The sequence below is a fragment of the Artemia franciscana genome, chromosome 3 (assembly GCF_032884065.1).
Source record: "Artemia franciscana chromosome 3, ASM3288406v1, whole genome shotgun sequence".
NCBI lineage: Eukaryota > Metazoa > Arthropoda > Branchiopoda > Anostraca > Artemiidae > Artemia > Artemia franciscana.
In genome coordinates, this window is record NC_088865.1 from 5,957,426 (window position 1) to 5,984,150 (window position 26,725).

General features: G+C 34.1%; 1 protein-coding gene across 2 annotated transcripts in view; it reads right to left on the reverse strand.

Moving 5' to 3' along the window:
* The window catches only part of LOC136024801 (fibroblast growth factor receptor-like 1), a 151,158-nt gene that overhangs the window by 24,012 nt on the left and 100,421 nt on the right, over positions 1-26,725 (reverse strand). For both annotated transcript variants that reach the window (XM_065700270.1, XM_065700271.1), the window contains one exon: positions 21,023-21,210. In XM_065700270.1, the coding sequence (XP_065556342.1) occupies positions 21,023-21,210 (188 nt within the window). The remainder of the gene's footprint in view (positions 1-21,022; positions 21,211-26,725) is intronic.

Genomic DNA, 26,725 nt, shown 5'->3' on the forward strand with positions numbered 1-26,725 from the left:
ACATCTAAGATTTAGGCTAAAACTTAAGATTTATTATTATTCATTTATCTGTTAATCAAACTCCGTAAATTCTATTGAGAAACATCTTGATTATTTGTAAAATATTGTTGCATCTTCAACGTTACCATTCTTTGCGTGAAAATGTTTGGGTGGGCCCACCCTGTTATTTATTTTGACAGTATGTCTCTTACTGGACCATAAAATTTTAATTAAATATATTGATTGTCAAGCAAGATAAAGCATTGTTTTCCCAACATGGTCAGTAGCTATGTTTTTCTTTGTCAAATACTTAAAGATAGACAGAGATAACTTATCAAACAACTCCTTATTTTAATGGGTTAGACAATTACTAGGAGAAACAGTGTTGTCGTTTCTTCTGACAGGGTTTTTGTCCAGCTCTATTAGACATATGGATTTAGCAACATCCTACGCAGGAAAATAGCTGGGGATGTTTTGAAATTGCAGTTAACAACAATAATAGCTAAGTCTCCAACAAATTACAAAATACTGACTGTTATAAGGAGTGAAATAATTTCGACAAATCCTTGGAGGGGGGAGAGAATAATTGGAGCTGATTTTCCCAAATAAAGTGAAAATGACAGTGAAAATGAAAAATGAGCCATATAATACGATAAGGTCGAAGGTATAGCCTACTAAAAAAAAAATGATACGTTTCTCTGGATGCTTGAATTATGTGGGCTTAGCATAGTTTTCACGAGATTTTTGAAGACACTAAATTTCATCTGGGGGAGTGGGACAAACTGGATTCTGAGGGGGCATTTGCCCCCTCCCTGCCCCAGAGCAAATTATGTCCCTGGTTATAAGCGGAGTTCTGTTTTCTATAATGTTAGTGAAACACCAAACATAGTAGAGGCATTTGCAAGATTACAACTTTAATCTATGGTTTTTTTTTAATAAACAGACGTCGGAAAAAGGGCAGCGTTAAATAATAAATTAAATAATAGAGGATTCCAAAAAGGTAGTTTTTGACTTTTATACAAAAATTTGCAAACCTTTTGGAAAAACTTTTATAATTTTAAGCCCCTAGGACTTCTGTTCTTGGGATAGAACAAAATGAAAGTTTTTTATTTAGTTTTGTATCACGTTAAGCTTTAAACCGTCTGATTATTAACATCATTGACAATAAACATGACGTATTTGGATTTACCCTGATTTGATTCGACAGGGAAAAAAGAGCTTAACCGGCATACTTTTTCAAATAGAGAGTAGCTAAAGGAACGAAAAGTGGGATGAATTTATCGTAATCCACACCAGAACGGTGTATTCCACACCAGATACCACATCGGACCCAATGTGCCACATTGTAGCTACAAGTGAGGTTTAATGAATAAAGATTAATATGTAGGCTACATTAGTTCTGTAAAAGAGTACAAAAAAAATATAGTCACAATGACTTATTTTTTGATACAACAATCTAGCAATATATAAATTTATATATTTAATATGTAAATGTAATTGTAACATATAATATTTAATTATAAAGGAAAGACAAACCTCAGGCTGAAATTATCTCCTGACAGAGGCGGTTTTAAGCAGGCCTGAGGGGGTTCGTGCCCCAGGTCCAGAAATTTTAGGGGCATAAAATTTCAAACAAATAACTTAACGGTTATAATCATTTTGTAAATTTTGAAATTTTATTTTTGTCAAACAGTTCATGGTGACGAAGTGTAAATAAGGAGCGATGCGGCTCAACAGAAACCGAAACTGTATTATCGAAACCAAGACCTATATTATTATCAAACAGAGTTTTGATAATAATAGATACATAAAAAGAATTGAATTTTGATGCTTATTCAAAATATATAAAATTCATGAAGTTTAATGTAACCCATCAAAAGTTATGAGCCTGAGAAAATTTGCCCAATTTTTTAAAGAGGAGGGAAACACCCCTAAGCAATCGAATGATCCTAATGAGAATCACACCATAAGATTCAGAATGTAAGAGAACTCCAGTGTAGAGGTTTCTAACTTCCATAAACAATACATGTGGAATTTTAATTTTTTTTTTTTGCCAGAAGCAAGATCAAAGATGCGTGTTTATTTGTTTGTTTTTGTTTTTTGGTTTTTTTCCAGGGGTGATCGTATCGAACCAGTGATCCTAAAAGATCGGGAGAGGGCTCGTTTGATCGCAAATAAAAATTTCTAGTGTCTTTTTTAAGTGACCAACAACACTGGAGGGTAGATACCCCCTACCAACCCCTTTTTACCCAAAAATGTTTTACCAAAATTTTGAGATAGCCGCACGGTCACGGACGTGTCGAAACATCTAATAACTATGTCTTTGAGGGAAGGGCTGTTCATTGCTTATATATAGTTATTAGCTATTGGGAAGTATAAAGATATTTTCAAAGAGGGGATTTTCTAGTGGAGGTGCTTACGTGGGAGGATTTTTTCATGGAGGATTTTTTGTGGAGAAAGGAATTTTCCATTGGAGGGGAGCTACATTTCCCAGCAATAATTAAAAACTATCAGAAATCAAATAAAAAACTGAGCTTTTTCAGCTGAAAGTAAGGAGCAACAATAAAGCTTAAAACGAATAGAAATTAAAACCTTAGCGACTCCCCCATACCACTTAATTTTGAAGAACAAATTTTAGGAGGGTATTTTCATTGAAAAATACTATTCTTTGGGTATTTTCATAGGAAAATCTTAGAAACGAAAAAATAGCCACCTCCCCAAGATTTCGACGGAGAAACATTGTGCTTCCTCCACTAAGTTTTCACGAATTGAAACCACTGCCTTTTTTATGTTTCTAAAGTTGTTCATTTTTTATGTTTCATCTAGAATTGGAATTTGAAAATAAAGTACCACGTTCTAAAAGTTATGAGAACAGAAAACAATCCAAAAAATAACGAACAGCAGCCATATGAAAAACGAAGAATAACTACAAAGTAAGATTTCCCAGAGATTCGGAGCTTTCTTTACAGTTTTGATACTGTCGGTATCTTCTTTTTTTGTTGGTGAATCCATTGGGAATTCAGTAGATCTCCCAACAAAATTGACTGAGGAGGAAATACTGATCTCCTACCACCTAAAAGTGACACTCAGATGTTTGTAAATACTGATGCAGAAGATCAGTCAATGGGCTACTGAATCGTTTGTTCACCTAAAATTCCAAAGTACCATCTTTCTTGGGCAGCCAAAATACTGTTCTTTATTTGTCATTAAAAGCAGTAAGATGTAAAGTTTTAATTAAATGTAAAATTTCAGTAAGGCAAAGCTGGTTTTTGCAAAATACTTATCCAAAATTTGGTTATGAATTTTTCATCAACACTAGTGTTAGTTCCCACTCTTGTCTTACCTATACTCTTTAGGTAGAAGGTAAAAGCTATTCCTTAAATGTTAAAATGTTTTCTTTGGACTTTTCAAAAACTGTTTAAAGTCTTCAAAATTTCTAAGTTTATGACAATCTCAGGTATCAATGAGCTACTAAATATCTTGATGATAATTTTAGATTTGAAGGCCACTTAAATTGCCATTAAGTGTTACAAAATATAAGATTATATTTTATATTGATGCGGATTAGGTTCAAAAAGTCAATTGACAGACACGTGGTGGCTCAAACTTTGTCGGTCCTCCAGGATTTTGTCAAAATTACGCCACTGATCTAGACTACAGGATGGGTTAACTGCAATCTTGAAGTTTATTGAAGAAAATGAGTTCGGTCACATCGCAAATTAAGAGAGAAATATTTACTCTTCTATCTTTAAAATTCTCGATAGAAATTTTTCAATATCAGATTACTTTTTTTCTTTTAAATTTTATTGTAGCTGTATGTAGATTTCAGGATTTTTCATCGACAGTGTTGTTAGTTCCCACTCTTGTATGTTCATTATACTCTTTGGGTAGAAGTGCGATTTTTTGCGTACACCATACAAACCTGCTCTGTCAGCTCGAAAGCATGCAGAAAAAAGTGACAGTTATAGAGCGTTAAATAACAGGATGACAGCGACAAGAGGTGAACAAAAAAACCTATTATGTTCCGAACTGTTTTTGTTGGTATCTTAAAAAGAACTAGGTAGGAAACTATTTAACAATAGGATCCGTTTTTTAAGAATTTGCGGTATTATCCTGAGATGCTTCTCTTATGTAAATATTTTTTACTTTTTTTCTGCACAAAGAGTCAATAGTTTTTAGGTAATCATTCAAGTACTGTACAGTAAAAGTTGGAAGGCTTTTAAAAAGAGTTAGAAGTAAATGACTACAAGATCGTATATAACAGAGAAAGGCTTGCATTAACAAAAGATGTTTTTAGAACAGTGACACATCTGAGCGAAGAGTAAACAGAATATTGCTTTGAGGCAATAAATCATGTTCTGTATGGTCAAAATTAGAAGTTTTCAAAAAGGGCTACAAAGAAATAGCAGCAAGAGGGTAAGTAGCAGACATAGCTACTTCCCCAAGAAAAGATGTTTTATTTTCAAATAGTGATATATCTGCAAAATAAGTCAATAGGAATAGGTCTACTGCTTTTTGGCAGTGATTCAAGATCTGCATGGTAAAACTGGATGTTTTGTAATAAGGGTTACAAGGAAATGGCTGCAAGATGGGAAAAAACAAAATAACTTGCAATAAGAAAAGATGATATTTAAATGTTGATATATAGATTTGGAAAAAAACAATAGAATACATTTTTAGGTAAACATAACATTACACTTACCTACATTATTTTATAAATACTTGAACTCTATATTGTTGAAGTTGAATGGTTTTCAAAAAGGGTTACAAGGAATTAGCAGCGGAAAGGCAAGGAGCAGAGATGCCCACTCTCGCATAGAAAAGTTTTTTTAAAGTTACATATCTGCAAAAAAATCAGCAGTAATACTGTCTTCAGGTAACCGTTCAAGTTCTGGATGATAAGAGCTGGATAGTTTATACGAAAAAAGTTACAAGAAAATGCCTGCAAGAAGGGAAAGAAGGGTAATGGTTTGCAACAAGAGAAAGTGATTTTAAAATAGTGATATATATGAGTTATGAGTCAATAGGACATTTTTTTAGGCAATCCCTCAAGTTGTATATTGTCAGAATTGGATAGTTTTCAGAGAGAATCACGAAGAAATGGCTCCAAGAAAGTAAGCAACGAAGATGGCTTGCAATGAGATTAGTTGCATTTGAAATAGTAATGCATCTGCACGAAGACTCAACATAGAACACTTTTGCTAAACACTCAAGTTCTGCATGGTCGAAGTTAGATGGTATTTAAAAAGTGTTACAAGGAAATGACACCGAGAAAACAAGTAGAAGAGATGGCTTGCTATAGGGAAAAATGTATATCTAACAGTGATACATTTTCAAGCCATTCAGAGAACAAAACTGACCGTCACCATGGACGCTGACAGGCCGACCATGATAGTTAGTAATAACATGGAAATAGTGGCTAATTATACGGAAAGATATTTCCGAAACAGTAAAACATCTGCGCGTAGACTCAATACACAATGCTCTTTCGCTAATCACTCAAGTTCTGCATGGTCAAAGTTAGATGGTTTTAGAAAAGTGTTACAAGGAAATAGTAACGAGAAAATAAGCAGCAGAGATGGCTTGCTACAGGGAAAAATGGTTATGAAACAGTGATACATATTCAAGCCATTCAGAACAAAAAACTGATGGTTATTATGGACACTGATAGGCCGACAATGATAGTTAGTAATAACATGGAAATAGTGGCTAATTATAGAGAAAGATATTTCCGAAATAGTAAAACATCTGCGTGTAGACTCAATATAGAATGCCCTTTCGCTAATCACTCATGCTCTGCATGGTCGAAGTTAGATGGTTTTTAAAACGTGTTACAAGGAAATGGCAGCGAGAAAATAAGTAGAAGAGATGGCTTGCAATGGGGAAAAATGTTTATTAAACCATTCAGAAAAAATTCAAAAATTCAAGCCATTCAGAAAAAAATGACCGTCATCATGGACGCTGACAGGCCGACAATGATAGTTAGTAATAGCATGGGAATAAGGACTAATTATACGGAAAGATAATTCCAAAATAGTGACACATTTGCGCGAAGAGTCAATAGAATTCTGTTTTTAGATTTTCGTTAGAATTGTGTATGGTCAAAGTTGGTTGGCAAAAAAAGTTAATGCAATGGCTGTGAGAAGGCAAGTACTAGAGATTTGTACCAGTAAGAAAAGACAAAGCGATGTCTCAGTGATATATTTAGAGTCAATACAACACTAACAGTCAATTTAGTACTGTTTTTTGGAAGTCACAAAACAATTGACCACAAGACAACGACAGCATGAGAATAAATAGCATAAGAGTTTTGAAGTAGTAAAGGTGTTTTTGAAGTAACAATCAATAGTAGTATAGGGGTTCTGGATCCGGAGGACACCATCCCTAAGCCTCATTTTCATATAACCCAATCCTCATTTTCATATTCGAGCCGGCACCTCATTTTCAAAAACCTGCTAGGATATGATTAACATACATTCAACCTTCAAAAACAAAGATGAATAACCAGTTAAACAATATACTTGTCAGGACATGATTAACATATGTTCAACCTTCACAGAATAAGAGAAATAACCAGCTAAATAATACATCTGTAGAACATGATTAGCCTATATTCAACCTTTACTGAATGAGAGGAATGACCAGTTAAGTAAACCGGTTTATATATTCAAGAGTTTACTTCACTGAGTGAATATAAAGCGGGATTTCAAATGTATTATATTAAAACACATCGAGAATAGAGTTTTAATAATATTGAAATAAAAAAATAAAAAAGCTAACCCTAAAAACTGAAAAATGAATAAAAACAAAAAACTAAGTGCAAAAAACATATCATCACAGCGATATTATTTTTCTAAACCAAAAAACCACGAATAACATATGTATACTACTTTAATTTTGTACTTGCAAAAATATCAGAAGTGAATTTCTTTTGCTATTGGCTTAAACAAATCATCTTGTATATTTGAATGTGCACTTTAATTATTAACAGTGGAACATAAAGAAAATGACTGTCATCACTGGAAAGTGAATTATATTATGTTTGAGTATGATGAAAGCTTGTGGAGTACTACGTTAGGTCAGAAGAAATTTGTTAAGTAAATATGTAGAACTACATGTGTCATTATTTCAATAAGAATATTTCATTGAATTACTTTGTTTTGTTTCCAATATTTTATGCGGCCACCCCCGTGGTAATCTATGGCTGGTAATCGACAGTAGATTGTTTGTTGTATGTTTCGATCAATTTTAATTGTGCATTGGAAGGATAAACACTTGCATCATATTTAAAAATAAGTTAAGATGAAATATTCCACGAAAGTGTGTGGACGTGATAAAGCTATCGTTGCATTGAATGCTGACAAAGAAAAATATTTGAACTATGAAACAACTGCTAGAAGTAACACAATTTGAAATTTATGAGTGCGTTGTCAAAACAGTGTCAAGTTAGAATCCTTCGAAACTTCGAAAAGATTCAACTCTTATGATGGTGGTTATGCGAGAGTCTCAACAGACGTTAGTGCTCAAAGGGAAAGTAAACATAAAACTATTGGTTGATGACAAAGGCCAGCTTCTTGCTACTGCTGGTACCACTGATAGATCATATCGCCATCGTTCTGGTATTAGCATTCCAATTAACGGAAAGGGGGAAAAGTCTACTGCTATACCAGTATCATAAGCCATATCTTATCTATGTTCCGACACTGCAATTTATATAAAAACAATGTAGTAATAGACAATGAAATCACAAGTAAAACAAAAAGGGTATTGGCAGACAATATAGAAAAGGAATATAAGGATGTTTCAACCAAAACCAAAGCACTTACAAATGTAACTACTATCATTGACAGTTTACTCACAGATAAAGTCAATGAATACCAATAATGCCAATAATCAAAAGTGTGATGAGGTTATAGCTGAATCCATTTTAAAATTCATGTATGACCGAAAAACAGAGTAAGTGCCATGTCAATACAAAACATAATGAAATACTTTAAGGAATGGATTCAAAGCATTCATTTTTGAATGACAATATTCCAAATTCCTTTATTTGAATAGAAAATATTTTATGCATTACTTTGTTATGTTTCCATTATTTTAGAGTATGCTAGCAAGTCGAACGTTTAGACTGTTTAGTAAAAATGTGAAGATATAAAAAAAAAGAATTTTTAGAGACATATATACTACTATCGGGTTAATAGGGGGTATATTACAGTTTGATATAGAATAACAGGGACCTTTACCAAAGTGTGAGACAGATGATCAGGATTTTTTCTAAATCCACTAAGAAAGACAAACAGACGGCCAGAAATACCGGCACATAGAGAGAGACAGAAACACACAAACGCACACACAAACACACACTCACAGAGAGAGAGGGGGGGGCAAAGAGCCACTCAGACACACAGGATCAGAGTGAGAGAGGGAGAGGGAGAAAAGGAGATAGAGAGATAAACATATACAGACACACAGAATCAGACACAAAAACGCACAAAGATAGACACGAAGACAAGCAAACACCCGAAAAGTACAGAGAGAGAGAGAGAGAGAGAGAGAGAGAGAGAGAGAGAGAGAGAGAGAGAGAGAGAGAGAGAGAGAGAGAGAGAGAGAGAGAGAGAGAGAGAGAGAGAGAATTTAACAGTCGCTCAGACACACAGGAAGAGAGAGAGAGAAACATTCAAACACACTGAGTCACATACATAAACGCAAAAAGACAGACACAGAGACAAGCAAACACTAGCTTAGGCACGCAGGCACAGAGAGAGAGAGAGAGAGAGAGAGAGAGAGACAAGCAAACAGCCGCTCAGGAAAACAGGCACAGAGGGAGAGAGTGAGAGAGACAAAACACAAAGATTCAGACAGACAAACATACAAAGACAGACCCGGGAAAAAGCAAACAGCCACTCAGACACACAGGCACAGAAAGAGAGATAAATAAACAACCACTCAGCCATACAGGCACAGAGTGAGAGAGAGAAGCAAACACTCTCAAAACAAACAGACACAGAGAGACAAGCAAACAGCCACTCAGACACACGGGCACAGAAAGAGAGAGAGAGAGAGATAGAGAGAGAGAAAGAAAGAAAGACACAGACACAAACACACAGAGGCAGATCAAGAGACAAGCAAAAACCCACTCAGACACATAGCTACTGAAAGAAAGAGAGAGAGAGAGTGAGATGTCTCTGTGTCTGAGCGGATGTTTGCTTGTCTCTGTGTCTATCTTTGTGTGTTTTTGTGTCTGACTCTGTGTGTTTGTATGTGTTTTTGTGTCTGCCTCTGTGTGTTTGTATGTGTTTTTGTGTCTGACTCTGTGTGTTTGTTTGAGTTTTTGTCTCACTCTCCCTCTCTCTCTCTCTCTCTCTCTGTCTTTTCTTTTTCTTTCCTTTCCTTCCTCCATGTAAATATATTTTTTATTATCCCTTTTTTACAGGCGATGCAGCGTTTGAGGGAGTTCGTGTCTCATTGATTCCTTAAGTAAAACAGAAGGCTGTTTTAGCTGAAAGTAAGGAGCAGTTTTGAAACTGAACATACACAGAAATTGCTACGTATATAAAGGGGCTGTTCCCTCTTCAACACCTTGCTCCTCGCGATAAAGTTTCAATTTTGTCCCAATTCATCATACCAATTACTTTTAATCAGCAATGAAAAGCAATTTATGAATTAATTAGGAAAAGTATTTGAACACCTAGATATATAATGGTATGAAAAAAATTCAGCTCTTCTCTCTCAGACTTTGGTAAAAGTCCCTGTTAACCTATCTCAGATTCTAATAGACGCCCTACAAGCCCACTAGTAGCATAGTTTCGCTGAAAAATCTTTTTTTACATCTCCAACTTTTTATAAAATATTTGAATGTTCAACTTGGTAGCATAGCCTAAAATAATGGAAACATAACAAAGTAATGCATAATTATCTGTGACGATTTTACAACAGAAAAAGATCATATTTTTATTGAAATAAAGGAATGTCGAATTTTTTCATGAAAAAATACTCTGAATCAAATCCATGAAATACTACATTGTCTTTTCTCTTGACATGGCATTTATTCTATTTTGGGGTCGTTCATGAGTTTACACATGCATTCAGCTACAGCCTCATCCCACATTTCATCAATTCTACTATTGGAATTCATTGACTGTAACTGTTGGTAAACTGTCTACCAATGCCCTCTTTATTTTACTTGTGATTTCATTGTCTAACTACATTATTTTTACACAGATTGCAGTTTCGGCACGTAAATAAGATATGGTTTGTGATATTGGTGCAGCAGTAGGCCTTTCTTTTCCCTTTGCCTTCATTTGAATACTAATACCAGAAAGATGGCAATATGATCTTTCAATGGGTAACGTGTTACCACCAGCATTAGCAGGAAGCTGGCCTTCTTCATCAACTAATAGTTTCATATTTGCATTCTATTTTAGCACTAATATCTCTAGAAATATTACTCTCGAATATCGACAATCATAAGAGTTGAATCTTTCAACTATTTAAAATAGGTGAAATATTTAAAATATTAAATATATTTCAAATGTTTAAATAAATAACAAATAATAAGCTGATTTGTGTTTAATGTGTTGCGGGGAACTATTTCTTTTGTTGTATATTTATCTTAATTTTGTAGCTTTGTATTTCCATTGGCATGTTTTTGTTTTCCTTCCTCCTCTTAGTTTTTATTTTTGTAGTGTAATATTGTAACATTGTAAGTGCTAAAGTATGGAACATTGTCAGAGCTAATTTTTCATTTCGTAGCGCAATATTGTAACATTATAGTGCTAAAGTGTACCACCAGGCATGTACACTGGTGTGTGTGTAATTGTTAAATTTAAAAAATTATCTATCCATCTATCACGGTCCTGAAAACACACATATACATTTCCAACGATGTTACCACTAGTAGTTGTTTCATAGTTCAAATATTTGTCTTTCTCAGCATTGAATGCAACGATAACTTTATCAGTTGCCAGTACTTTCTTGGAATATTTCATCTTCACTTTTTTTCAATTGGATGTAAGTGTTTATTCTTCCACTGCACACTCAATATTCATCGAAACATATAATAAACCATCTACTGCTTAATACCAACCATGGTGTACCACGAGGGCGGGCTTCTAAAATCTTAGAAACATAACAAAGTAATTCAATGAAATATTCTTATTGAAATAATGGTACAGACAATGCAAAATATTTGTATAGAAAATTCATCTGGCGTAATATAGCACTCCACAAGCTTTTATCATACTCAAACACTATATAATTCAGTTTACAGTGATAACTGTCAATTTTTTCATTTTCCACACTTAATAACTAAAGTGCACATTCAAATACAATATCTTGAGATGCTTTTTTCAGCCAATAGCAAAAGAAATTCGCGTGTGATATTTTCGAAATACAATATGAAAATGGTATACATATATTGCTCTTGTTTTTTGTTTTAGAAAAACAATATTTGTAACGACATGTTTTTTGCTTAGTTTTTCCGTTTTTTCAAATGCTTTGACTTATTTTTTTTTATTTCAATGTTATTAAATTCTATTCTCGGCGCCTTTTAACATAATACATTCAAAATCCCACTTTATATTCACTCAGTGAAGTAGACTTTTGATAATATAAACCGGTTTACTAAACTGGCTATTCCTCTTATTTAATGAAGGTTGATTATATGTTAATCATGTCTTGACAGGTATATTATATAACAGGTCACGCCTCTTATTCAGTGAGGGTTGAATATATGCTTATCATTTCCTGACAGGTTTCTGTAAATTAGGTACCGGCTGGAATATGCAAATGAAGTTTAGGGTATAAGGAAATGAGGTTAAGGGATGGTGCCCTCCGGAACCAGAGCCTATATACTACTATCAATCAGTCTGAGAATAAAAGGCTATATTTTTCAGCAAACATTCCGAATAATCAAACAGTTCGTGGTAACGAACTGTAGTAAGGAGCGACCCGGCTCAATAGTAACCAAAACTCTAAAAAATTGAATTTTGATATCAATAGCTACATCAAAAGAATTGCATTTTAATGCTGATTTTAAATATATAAGTTTCATCAAGATTAGTATTACCCATCAAAAGTTACGAGCCTGAGAAAATTTGCCTTATTTAGGAAAATAGGGGGAAACACCCCCTAAAAGTCGTAGGATCTTAACGAAAATGACACCATCAGATTCAGGGTATCAGAGAACCATACTGTAGAAGTTTCAAGCTCCTATCTACAAAAATGTGGAATTTTGTATTTTTTGCCAGAAGACAAATCACGGGTGCGTGTTTATTTGTTTGTTTTTTGTTTTTTTTCTTTTCCCCAGGGGTCATCGTATCGACCAAGTGGTCCTATAATGTCGCAAGAGGGCTCATTCTAATGGAAATGAAAAGTTCTAGTGCCCTTTTTAAGTGACCAAAATAATTGGAGGGCATCTAGGACCCCTCCCACGCTCATTTTTTTCCCAAACTCAACGGATCAAAATTTTGAGATAGCCATTTTGTTCAGCATAGTCGAAAACCATAATAACTATGTCTTTGGGGATGACTTACTCCCCCACAATCCCTGGGGGAGGGGCTGCAAGTTACAAACTTTGACCATTGTTTGCATATAGTAATGGTTATTGGGAAGTGTACAGACGTTTTCAGGGGGATTTTATTTTGTTTGGGGGTGGGGCTGAGGAGAGGGGGCTATGTTGGAGGATCTTTCCTTGGAGGAATCTGTCATAGGGAAAGAAAAATTCAATGACAAGGGCGCAGGATTCTCTAGCATTACTATAAGAAAACAATGAAAAATAAACATGAAAACGTTTTTTCAAATGAAAGGAAGAAGTAGCATTGAAACTTAAAACGAACAGAGATTATTACGCATATGAGGGGTTCTAAAAATACTTTAGCATAAAGAGCGAGGTATTTAGGAGGAGATAAATACCTTGCTCTTTATGCTAAAGTATTTTTAGTAATTTCAACTAGTTATTATAGGCCTTTCTGATTCAGGGGTCATTCTTAAAGAATTGGGACAAAACTTACGATTTAGTGTAAAGAGCGAGGTATTAACGAGGGTACAAACCCCCTCGTATACATAATAAAAATATAAGGTTATGAAAGTTTGTTACGTAAGTTAATTCTTAAGTTACGTATATTTTTTACTAATAAAAACGTTCGTTAAAAATTAAAAAATCTAGTTGCCTTTTTAAGTAACCGAAAAATTGGAGGGCAACTAGGCCTCCTTCTCCACCCCTTATTTCTCAAAATCGTCTGATCAAAACTAAGAGAAAGCCATTTAGCCAAAAAAAGAATTAATATACAAATTTCATTTTAATAGTTTATGTGCGGAGAGCCAAAACCAAACATGCATTAATTCAAAAACGTTCAGAAATTAAACAAAAAAAAACTAATTTTTTTAGCTGAAAGTAAGGAGCGACATTAAAACTTAAAACGAACAGAAATTACTCCGTATATGAAATGAGTTGTCCCCTCCGCAATCCCTCGCTCTTTACGCTAAAGTTTGACTCTGCCTCAATTCTACTTTTTAAAACAATTTAAAGCATTAGCGTAAAGAGCGAGGGATTGCGGAGGGGACAACTCATTTCATATACGGAGTAATTTCTGTTCGTTTTAAGTTTTAATGTCGCTCCTTACTTTCAGCTAAAAAAATTAGTTTTTTTTTGTTTAATGACATTAAGGAGTGAATGAAATAATGTAATAAATGTATCCTAGAAGTGCCCGATTTTTGAAAAGAAATAAATTCAAATATCAATGCCTTGTAACGGTTAGTTAATATTTTCCAAACTTTCACATGAAATTCTAATCATTTTCCATACGAGCACCAATGACTACAAAACAATTAGACATGAAGGATAATTATTTTCATTTTCCTCAAAGAAAGTGAAGAAGCAAGATTTTTCGGGAAGCAGAAAAACTGTAGATTTATATTGCATTTGCAATGCATATGGCAATCTCCATAGCTAAAATTTAAAGGTTTAATTTTTTAAATCAGGTCTCTTCTTCAGAAATTTTTTCCTTTTTGACAAAAAAGTCAAATCTTTTTCTCTTCATTGGTAGCCTTGATACAGATTAAACAAAAAAAAGAAGTTTTCTTCTACTGAAAGTAAGGACCAACATTGAAACTTCCATATTTTTGTCGGCAGAAGCTTAAAACCTTTACAGTAGGTTTCTCTGATACGGTGAATCTGATGGTGTGCAAGCAGACAGATGACTCGCATAATATATCTTGTGACTAAAAATTTTGTTGTTTTTACTGGCGTAAAATTTCAGACAGGAGATTTTAAAAGCAATCAATTTTTAGAAGCAGGATATTTTACTCTTCCACAATTTAGGAATGACGTTAATTGGCTTTGTAGATGAATTTGTAACTCGTCTCAGACCAATGGAACTAAAGCACGCTTTAACCATAAAGTTATACGGAAGGAACCTGTCATTTCCTCTTTCTTTGAGATCACTGTAAAAGAAAAAGATCACAATTTACTTTTTAGCAAATAGTGTTTTTCGATTTCATCGCCTATGGAACAGAGGTCTCTCTCTACCAGACATTAACTGGTGCTAAAACCATTATAGCTCATGATTCGATATCCTTTCGATGCACCTTTAATCACTGTGATTTGTATAATAATTTGAATTGAGGAGAGTTAGGTACTCCCATCCCAAATACTTCAAAATCCTTCCTAACTGGCTCTGAAAAAATTGAGCCCATTGTAGTTGAGCAGTCTAACACTGTCGTAGTCTCTTTTGGAATCGAGTCAGAAACAAGGAACCTAAGCTAGTCATGAAACCCATTAGGCCCAAGATACTCTTAGCATTTTTGCGAAGTATTTTCTTACTGTTTTTTGGCGTTTTTTTCTTTTTTTTTACTCATTTCTGTCATAAGTTTAAAGGTCTGTCAGTAAGAACTTCAGAATATTCCTTCTAAAAACAGATTCACTTCCAAAAAATCTAAAGGTTTGGAAAATTTAATCACAAAATTTTTACGAATATAAATATTTATAGCTTATCTGACGTCTGCATAATACAACGGGTAGCTGAAGGCTAATTTAAGCGTGTTCTCCGGGGAACTGCTAAAATTTATATAATCGGTTGATTTCCAATAAATAGATGGGTTGAACGTTAGATGGGTTGAACGTTAGATGGGTGATATTTTTAATACAAATTTGAGCTGAAGGGGCAGGGGAAATTTTAATCTTACGGATCAAAAGTATGCATAACCTTTTATAGTTAACAGGGATAAAGCAATCCTTACCTTCGTTCAATAGAAACCTTTGAATAGCCTTCAAACGTATCTTAATCCACCTTTTTATTGAAATAACTGCATAAATGATTTTTGTATATCAAAGTGAATGGTGAAAAAAATATATATTTTGTTGTTGTTCAAAAAATTGGACTTTGCGAAAGCGCTAAGGATACCCTTGCATAACGAATTGATGCATTTTTTTCGTCTTCAACCAAGCGAGCCAACCAAGGGAGTCTAAGTACTTTGCGAGTTTAAGTTAATCCGAGGTCATTTCTCTTTCGTGTTTCAGGTGTCAAATATCGATGCGACCAGACTTAGAAACTTTTAACCTCATTGAGGTCTACCTTATCCTTTCTCCATTTCAAGTAAGTTTCAAACCTATCAGAGATAAAACAACTTCTGAGCAAATTTTTGGGTGCCAAGAATCGAATTATATAGATTTAGGTTCAATTTTTTCTGGTTAGGGGTCTATGTGGCCCAAGAACTTATGAGCCAATTTTCAAGCCTAGCGGAGACATATAATTCACGTCCCTATTTTCAAGCGTCTTGTTTTTTTTTTTTTTCAGAATTTAAATTTGGCATGAACAAAACTATTTGAAGCCCAAATTTTCTTTTTAGACTTTGGCTGAAATTAATTGCCCTGACCGACCGGAATTTTTTTTACCCTTTTCCGCGACGCATTATTGTTTTTCAAGTTTCTATTTCTGTGCATAGGAGTCCCCTGTTTTACAGGCCTCATTTTCTGAAAACCCGATAATTTTGGAATTAAAAGTTTTGGTAAAAACGTAAAAACGGTAAAAAAAATCTGTTAAAAGAGTTTCTGTACTATTATACGTCTTCAACATCATCAGCTGCAAAACTGTACTATTTCTAGCTTTAGGAGGTAAGTCCACAGAGACAATTTTCATGAGAATCTGGACGCGTGGTATAACTGGAGCTCTCTTGTGGAATTTATTTTACTAACCCCAAAACCAAAATTTATGTGTTTTCATACTCTTTTCACCCCTCCCCATCTATTAAGAAAATACATTTTTATTTACTTGCAATGTCAGTAAAATTTACTTTCAATTTTTTACTATTGCTTTACTTTCAATTTTTGAAATTGAAAATTTTCAATACAGAATAAATTATATCTGTGTAATATCGCAACTGGCATTTTGACGTTCTTCGAGCTGAGATTGGTGTATACCAATCAACAATTGGTATACATAAACTCAACAATACAACAACCATATTCTGGTATAACTGGAATTCTCTTGTGGAATTTACTTTACTAACCCCAAAACAAGAATTTATGTGTTTTCATACTCTTTTTGCCACCCATCTATTGAGTGAATGCATTTTTATTTACTTTCAATGTCAGTAAATTTTACTTTATTAAAATTGTCTTTAAAATTTTGTCTTTAAAATTTTACGATTTTCTACTTTCAATGTCAGTAAAACATATTCAGTAAAACATAGTCAGTACAGTAAACACATATATGTTTTACAGTCAGTAAAACATATATAAATCATCTTCAGCATCATCTGCAAGCAATATATACAATTTTAGAACATTTAATCTGACGCATAAAAACATAAAATTACTTTCTAAAAATTACCATCATCTTAAGTATGAACATTTTCTCCAGCTACTGCAATCAAGGATATGCATAGGAGGGAGCTTGGGACCCAGGCCTGCCCTCCCCCCAAAAATTTGAAATATCCCCATATTCTGGAGACTCCTAATCAAAATTCTTAAATACGATATATTTAATACCCCTCCCCCACCCAAAAAAAACTCTTGTCTACGTACCTGGATGAGGTCATATATCCTAGTGGTAGTGGTTAGTTCAATTATTCACCTCTAACTTACAGTGGTAACTGTCAAACATTAAACGTTAAAATCACCTCTGCGCATAAAATTTGATTATTATAAGAAAAAACGTGGTCATGCATATCTTTCAAGAAGTGAGTTCAAATGTACTGTGCAGTTGTAATAAATCAAATATAATTGGTGACGTAAAGCTATAAATAATGTATGATCGTCGTGTGAATCAGCATATACATTTTGCCCGTCCATGAAACCATTTATGCTTATCTGGCAGTAAGTCAACACTGTCATGTCATAACTGAGAGTTCGTGAGAAATGCTATTTCGGAGTTTTTGCAGTCCCAAATAATTCCTCAGAACCATTATTTCTTCTTAGGGTAAACAGTTACTTTCTCTAAAAACTTTCTTTGACATTTTAATGAGATTTTCTGAAATTAGCTCAAATATTCAACAATAGAAATATCACAAAGTTTGGTTTACCTAGCTCAACTACGTCCTTAAAAATACAAACAAAATTTGTTCAAAAAGTACATGTTTACCGTAGTGTTTCTGTTATGATGCGTTAAGATAGTAATTTTTTGCCAGAATCAGGAAACTACTCTAGATTGATTAATCAATTTCCTCTTTAATCAAATTAAAGAATAGAAATACCCAAAATACGTTTCTATCAGGCCTGAAAATTCAGAGTTTACCTGATTTTCGATTTCTAGAAAGTTTCAGTAAGATTATTTTTGTTGCCACAACAATCTTTATTATATTAGTAACTTGTCATCTTACAATGAAAATCCTTGTAAGAAGCAGTAAGTAGACCAAATTAAAGATACGACAACAGACTCAGTGATATTTCAGTCGAACTCAGTGAATATTTCGTCACAGAGCAACTATGAGCTGCTCTACGACGCTTGCAACTATTTTTTCGGGTAAAAAACGTCTATGTTCCCTTTAACGTTTATTGCCTGCTTTAAAATTAGGAGAAACTCAAAGTAGAAACAATAGGGAAAATTTTTTCAAGACACTGGAAATCAATTAAGTGGATATTTCAGCCCTATGTCCAAGAGCCGTCTTCAGCACAATACGAGAAAGAAGTATATATATATATATATATATATATATATATATATATATATATATATATATATATATATATATATATATATATATATATATATATATATATATATATATATATATATATATATATATATATATATATATATATATATATATATATATGTATATATATATATATATATATATATATATATATATATATATATATATATATATATATATATATATATATAAACTTACATTAAAATGTGAGAATTAAAACGAATAATTAAAAAAACAACTTTTTAAAACAGCCCTAGCATCTGTACTTCAACGAAGTTCAACCAGGACTTCCTGGTTGAGTTCTGGTTGAATTTGGTTGAAGTAAGGATGCTAGGGCTGTTTAAACAAAAAAATTAATAAAAAAATTTTAGTTTTAATTCTCACATTTTAATAGAAGTTTATACATATAAATTTTATTTCTTTCTCGTATTGTGGTGAAGACGGCCCTTGAACATAGGACCGAAATATCCACTGAATTGATTTCCACTGTCTTGAAAAGGTTTTCCCTATTGTTTCTACTTTGTGTTTGTTTCTTATGGAAAGGTAGTGTGGTCTTCGTTATGGTTTCAAAATTAGGAGACTCTGGAAACACATTTTATGTGCAAGATGCCACCATGAACACTCTGAAACACTGATGGATTGCTGTGTCCACAAAGCTTCTGAATAGTTTTCTGCAGCTATCTTTATGAAACATGAACATTTGACACGATGACTTTAACTGTTGAACTTGCTTGGCTGAACTCTTTGGCCTCTTGAGTCTATTCTAAGAATGGTCCCGGATTCGTACAAATTTTTTTGCAATAGTATTTTAAAGTACCTTTTTTAAAATTATAGTGCTCAAATGTCCTTATGCAGATCTTTTGCTTTTACACGTGCGTTTCACAGCCCGTCCGTGCTCGTCACCTGCCTAGTCCTTACTTAGTTCAATCCTAAGATGTTACTCAGCCCGTACTTGCCTCGTCAGTACCCGATATGTCACTAGTCATTACTTAGTTCAATCCTAAGATGTTACGCATATGTTCAGCACAACATACGGTTTGAAGAAACAATCTCCACAGGGCGATATATCCGGATGAAGCTGCAACGCAGAAGATGGTATTTCTTATATTCTCTTCCTTATGTGTTTTCTCCATCGAACAAGACAGAAAGGATGTGCGTCAACAAACCAATTTGTTTACAGTTAATTAGTCTACAGGTGCCCCAGCATAAAGTCAGCAGCTACCTTTTTTAACCTGTTTTATACACTGAGTATATAGAAAGAACATATTTTTGCCGTATATTACCAACTACAGTTCCTAATTATAATCATCTAAAACGAAACCAATTTGTGATATTTTCAAATTTCACTCAAATTGACCCTTTCAAAATTTAAATGTACCGATGCTCCCAAGAGAATTTTTCAGGAAAAACTCATTTTGTCTTTTTTTAGTATTGTTTTAATATAAACTTCTTTTTTAATCGATTTTCTTTTGCTTTTGGTGTGCGTGTTAATTGTGTTGTAATTGTAATGTTTGTAATGTAATTGTAATTGTAATGTTAATGTGTAATTGTTAATTGTAAATTTCAATTAGTGATACACTTAATTCGGCCTTTGGCATTTGTACTATAAAAACCTCTTTCATCTCTTATGCCAGACTTTTGAATTACAACGTTTGAGTTAAAGACTTGGCATCTCTGCAGAAGAAGCAAAATTGAAGAATCTTGATGAAAAAATGCGTCTAATCCATCCAATCTTTCTTCTATTGAGACCATATGGATGCAGCTTATAAACCCTAAATCCTTCCTTTTGGTATTCAAACTATTAAAAAATCTTTCTTTTACATGCTATCACACGTTTGCTTACCTAGTCTAGATGCTTTGAATTCTGTTTTGTATAGAATTGCACAAAGCAATCTCTTTTCCTGATCCTTATTTACAACTCCAACCGTCAAAATTGTATTCTTAATCGTCCCCTGTGTACAGTGAATTCCTTTATGGTGGATTTGGTGAAGAATCTCAGCTTTGTTGAAGATTTTTTTTTTCTCTCTCGTTTTGCTTCATTTTCAAAACAAAACTGACCGGAAAAAGAATTTGTCAAATTTATAAAATAATTTTTTTTAATTGATAGGCATACAAAATTGTTGAAGGGGGTAGTGGGTAGGAGTAGGACCATATCCAGAGAGGGTGATACCCGGTTGGACCCCCTTTCCCAAATTTCATTCCGACTCATATTCAAGTAACAAAGTTAGATGTAAACACATTTTTGTTGAACAAAAAAAAAACAAGTTTTTTTGCTACCCTTCCCCCAACCAAAGTATCCCCTGCAAAAAAACCTGCGTGGGAGTACACGGGGGTCGTTGTTCAGGTTATATTTTGAATGGGAGATGGGAAAGAATGAATTAGTCAAAAAGTAAAAACAAAATAGAAAAATAAAATTTATTGCTATTGATAAAATGTTTAAGGTGATTACACCACTCGTGTACGCAAGAGCAAGGGGAGGGCAATTTTTGGGGGAGAGAGGGGATGGATTCAGGAAGAGGGAGTTTTAAATGTAATAATAGTAAATATTTTATTTGATAATAATGGATAAGATTGCTCAGAAATTTGTGAAAAATACTATTCTCGAGGGGAACTCCTTCCCGCTCCCCCCAACCAAGTCTTACCAGGCCCAAAAGATTTCCCTTGGGCTCAGAAAACCGAATTTTAAGAACTTTCTACAGATTGTTTCGGAAAAACACAATTTGAAAACATGTGTTTCTCCGGTATCCCCAAGATACAACTTGTTGCTATACAAGAGTGAAATTCCCAAATAAACAACAAAAAACTCTGAATTTTTAAGCAATTTAGACACTTTATGTCTTTGGTGTTCAGCATTTTTAGAAAAATAAATTTTAAAATTATATTTACTTACAGTTATGGGTGCATCGGATATTGGGAAAAATTGTGTATTAGACGTGTCGCTTTCAACTCTTTTTAGCCATTGAATAAATGGCTCATCATCTGATTTCACTTTGCATTGAAGTTTCACTGTGGTCCCTTCCACTGCACTTTGGCTGGACACCAATTCTTCACTAAACTCTGGCTGACGAGGTTCTCGATCTGTAAGAATGGTTTGGTGTAACCGTTTCACCTTTATCTTGAAACCAGCCAAAGAAACCCATGGACCATGGGTATAAGAGAAGAAAAAAATATTTTATGTACTCTTATGTTAGGATTGAAATTTTTTACCCTCTTTCCCGGGGCACCAAAACCAATGCTTGCCCCCTTACCCTTCCCCCTAAACAAAATCATTATATTTTAATGAGCCCCCTCTCTCACGAGATTTCAATATATTTTTTTTATTTAGCGTTTTGATACCATCATTGGTTGTAAGTCCTGATTCATGTAGTAGCCCCGAATACTAAAAAAAAACAATATTACACCAGCTCAACCAAAGTAAGGTAAAATAAAAACTTAAAAATGCGGATTATTAAAAAACCAAAAAGCCTACGTTGCAAATAATCAGAAGTTCTGTTAACCAAAGTTTTGTGTATGTTGTGTACAGTGCTCCTGAATTGTAGAAATGATGAATAGAAAAATTATTTTCTATTGGTTAGTTCTTGATCTGTAAGAATGGTTTGGTATAGCTGCTTTACCTTTGTTATGAAACATAATAAACAAAATGTATACTCTTTTGTGAGGATCGGAAAAAAAATACTAGTTCCCAAAACACAAAAATCAGTGTCTCCTCCTCCCCCCTCCCTTGCAAAATAGCTAAATTTTACTGACAGCGGACTATAAAAAAAAAACTCTAAAAGCAAGAAAAATCGCTTGTCTTTAAGTGACCGTTGAAAATAATCAATTTTTTTTCAGATTAATGATTGGCTGGGAGTTACCGACAATACCAATCATATATGCAGGGATACACGATTGATTTCATCAATATATGCTTCTAAATACCGCTTCAGTGGCTGCTTAACTTTTATGATCCGTGCTCCCTTCGCCTACCCTCTTTTTTACATTTAAATTCCAGCTGTTTATGCACTACATGACCCATTTGAGCTGTGGGAGGTACCGTCATCCTTAACTCACATTATTATAATAAACTGACAATTTTGGAAATTTTCCTTTCCCCTCTCAATTGCAGTCGATATAAATGAACACTAGAAAGACTTGAAACGAAATGAACTCTCTTCCCTTCCCGTAAAAAAAAGTAGTGGTACCCAAATAGTTACTTTTATTTAAACTATTCAACATCTCAATAAACTAGGAGCAAAAATCTAAATCTCTAGCCCCTTACCTACGAAAGACTTCAAACACCCTCTTTTTTCATCGGAACTACAACTAACCTGGTTAAACTAAACAGGGTCTTAAAAAGCGTTAGAAGATTTTGAATTTCACTTCAATAGAATTCAACCAGATGATGCTATAGCTAAGGCGGTGAAATACACTCATTTATTTTTTGTGAATTGCTTCATTGAACATCTTAATAGTATCATTAGTTGAAGCCCCAATTCACGAATTAGCTCAGAATACCAAAAAAGATTTTATAGAAGATCAACCAAAATAAGGTGAAATATACTCTTAAAATTGCAGTCTTAAAAGATTGTTAAAACCCAATAAGACTTTGTTACAAATAGTCAAAAAGTTATGTTGGCCAAAGTTTTGTGCAGGCTGTTTTAGTACTTCCGCTTTGCAGGATTTATCCTGACATTCAGGAATTTTGGGCTAAGGCAGAACTTCCTACAGGATTTTTGAGAATCCAGGATTTTTTTAAGGTTTCTGGAATGTTTGGTGTTTGTTTATGAATTTACTGCTGACTTGAGCAAAGATTTGGGATTTAGAAAAGAATAATCATGGTGGAAAACCATAATATCAGCAGACAATCTTTGCGCCCTTCTTCTCGCCACCCCAACACCTAGTTGGTGGGGCGCTTCGCGCCCCCCCCCCAAGCCCCCTCGCGCGCGTAAGTCGTTACGCGCCATATAAGTTACGCGCCATTGTAGTTGTGTCCCTGTGTCCCACCTGTGAATAGAGATAGATATAAATATATGTTTTTAACTACGTAAAACATGCGAATATACAACATTCTTCGCTGTCCCATTGTCTGTGCATATAAATAGATTGTCAGGTTTACTGACTCTTGAACATGCAACATATAATTGTCCATGGGAAAAACAATCCGTATTCAGATCTATGCCTCATTATTCTAATGATGTGTCCCTGTGTCCCGGTCGTCATTTATATCCCCTGTGTCCCGGTCATCATTTGTGTCCCGGTGTCCCAGTTTGTAATTTCTCTTTGAGTGCCCCTGTCGTCATTTATATTCCCTGTGTCCCGGTGTACCGGTCGTCATTTGTGTCCCGGTGTCCCGGTCTGTAATTTCTATTCGAACAATCCCTGTGTCCCGGTCGTCATTTATATATCCCGCCTGTGCCCCCGGCGTCCCCGTTGTAGTTGTGTCCCTGTGTCCCGGTCGTCATTTATATTCCCTGTGTCCCGGTCGTGATTTGTGTCCGGGTGTCCCAGTCTGTAATTTCTCTTTGAGGTTCCCGGTCGTCACTTATATTCCCTCTGTCTCGGTCTAATGACGTTACCGTCATAGCAAAAATGACGACAACTAATTTCATGACGTCAGTCAACACAGAAACATGACGTCACCTGATCCACAGATCCACAGACAGACAACTTATTTTTATATATATAGATGTATACCCTTCAATTGTGAAACAAATAATTGTTCCCTCAAAGATTTTACGAATACCTTGTTTTTACATCTCAGCAAAAATATAAAATTTCGAGAGATACCCGTTCACTTCGGTATTTTGCGATATCAGCATGAAAATACAAGCAATAAGCGTCACAAGAGAGAAATTTTTAGAGGTGCAAAAGCGAATTTTAAGAGGTGTAAACGAATGCAAGAAACTAAAAGTGTGGCAAGAGTGAAATTGTAAGAGGTGTTATTTAGTACTTGTTAAGACTTCTTGAGAGAACTGCTATTCCTTTTCAGATGGACAGTGACCCTGGTGCTAGCTATCCCCTCAGGTATTTCGTTTATTAGTATTATATGTTCAACAACAACAACAAATATAAAAATAGTCATCCCCCAGAGAACTTCATTGACCGAAAACAGGGAACGAAAAATAAAAAATAAATCAATAAGAAAAATAAATCAAACAATAAAAAGAAAAAAAAGCAACCTCATACCATTTATCAGACGAGATTAATCGGTTAATTAACTTAAATTAGACGATACTGGGCTCCAAACACCAGAGTAAAAAACTCAAATAAAAGATAGGAAGGTGCCCTAGGCTTTCACAACCAACTCAAAATGAATACATAACCAGCCTTATACCACCCACTCAAAATTTGAACGGAACTAATAAAGTAGAAACAGAGTTTCGACAGAATTCTGACTTTGTGGGATTTTTAGACCTTCGGTTAAATTTCTATGAACTTTTAGGATTCAAGGCTGGAAATTTGAGGGGAAGCAAGAGTGGGGACTGAGTGTGTTTGCTCGCACGTGTTTTGCTATGTATATTTTAAAAAAGTTGAAGTTTGTGTGGGTTGAATGTGCACAGGTTGTGTTTTACTGGGTTGCATTATTGGGTAGCCCAGTTTGGCATCCATTGACTCCTGTTATGTTGGTTTAGTTATATTTGAGTTGAATTTTGTAAAATAAACTTTTGGCGTTAAATTCTAATTATTTAAGATAGATGAGAGATCAACAAGACAACAACAACAATGACAAGAGATCAATGTCACATGTTTTCTCTAATTAACTGCTTGTTACAGTTAAATCAATATCTCGGTTTCTATTTTGAAATTATTATACAACCTTTGTGTTTCTCATCTTAAGTTAAAAGTATATTTGTATAACATTTTCTGAGTTGTTTCCACGAGTAAAAATGTTTCCACGAGTTCTCTTTTCGCCATGGAAGAATTAATGGCTTATTTTTCTAATAGATTCTTAGAGAGTGCACTCCAGAGAGCAAACTGATAACTTTATTCTCCAGACCTTTCCAGAAAATAATCTGTTTATTATTCTTTCTAATTTTCAAATTCTCGATTTAACTTTTGCCCTGTCTTTCTGTCCAAATATATAAAAAAAAGTCTAACTTAAAAAAGTAAGGTGTTTCTGTAAAAAAAAAATGGCAAAAATTGATCCCTTAAAAGACTAAAGCCCATTTTTTTATTATCAAAACTCCTTTCTCTTTTCCAACAATGGAAAAAAAAATACTTTAGTTAATATATTTATGTACCCCATACCCCACCTAAAAAAAAAACATGCATTTTTGGGACTCCCAATAACTTAAAATATTAGTAATGAAAGATTTATAAATATAATTCACTACGGTATATTGGTGTGTGACATTTATTGAATGAGATTATGCATGGCACACAAAACAAAACGCATTTCTTTTTGTGTTATAGCTTAATTTTGACCATTGTGACCGAACGTAGAGGGCCTTAGAGAGCATCGGTACGTAGAGGGCATCGGTAGAGTCCTTAGACGGCACAAATTCAAAGGAACAATATTTGTGATATTTCAAAAATATATTTCACTCCTTGAAACCTTATTAAACCCTTTTGCTCCTTTTTAAACGTTTGACCCTCCCCCTAGGAAATTTTATCTCATATACCCATACGAAAGGTTTCAACAGTCATCCATAATAGTATTAACCCCCCCCCCCTTATCAGGATTGTATAAAAATGATGTTAGTTTTGATTTAAAATGGAATAATTGCGGGCATCAGGTCAAGGCAAATTGCTTTGAATAAAGCGTTGTAAGTTAGTCTGTTTAAATTGGTAATACGACCGATGAGAATTTGGAATTTTCTCCTAAAATAGGTTTCCAAGATTCTGAAATTTAGAAAAGGTCAAAATATTGTGTAGCCTACGATCTAGAGGCCCTAAGCCGGGCTGTATCCGGGATTTTAGTTCAGGTGGAGGGGGATACCAAAAAGAAACTTCACAAAACAGAACAAAAATTTGTTTACATGCATTTTGTTACTTTTGTGCAAGTCGAAGAGCAATTTGTTTTTTGGGGGGAATCAAACCGGGAACCCCCCGGGTGCCGCCTGGTCCCATGTATCTGATTCTCCTGGTAAGAGAGAAAATTTATAATGAGTGAAACAAAATATTCAAGCAAGATTTATCAGTCGAAACAGTGTGCCTGTATACAAAATATCCTATGTGCCCGATAACTAATTTATTTTAAGTATTTAGTTAAATTAGCTTAAATTCAATAAGAATTAAAGTGAATTATAATTAAAACAAAAATAAAAAATTCCTGCATGAAACTGATTGCTGCTTTAACGTTGTAAAGATTAACTTAAAAGATAGATTAAGGCGAAAAAAAAATAGGAGACAAACAAGCTGCATTACAAGCTGATATTTTTTTTAAGTATAATTTTTACGTGCATAAATATGATATTTTTTTTAAATGATGAAGTTTTTTACTTTGTTTGGTCATTGGAACAGAATGGTAACATTTTTTGTCCTTTGCAAGGCATATTTTATTTTGATGTCTATCCTACGTCATTACTACCACTCCAGTGGATTTTCACGAAGTCTTGGGATATCAAACAGTTCGTGGTAACGAAGTTTAAGTAAGGAGCGACCCTGCTCAATA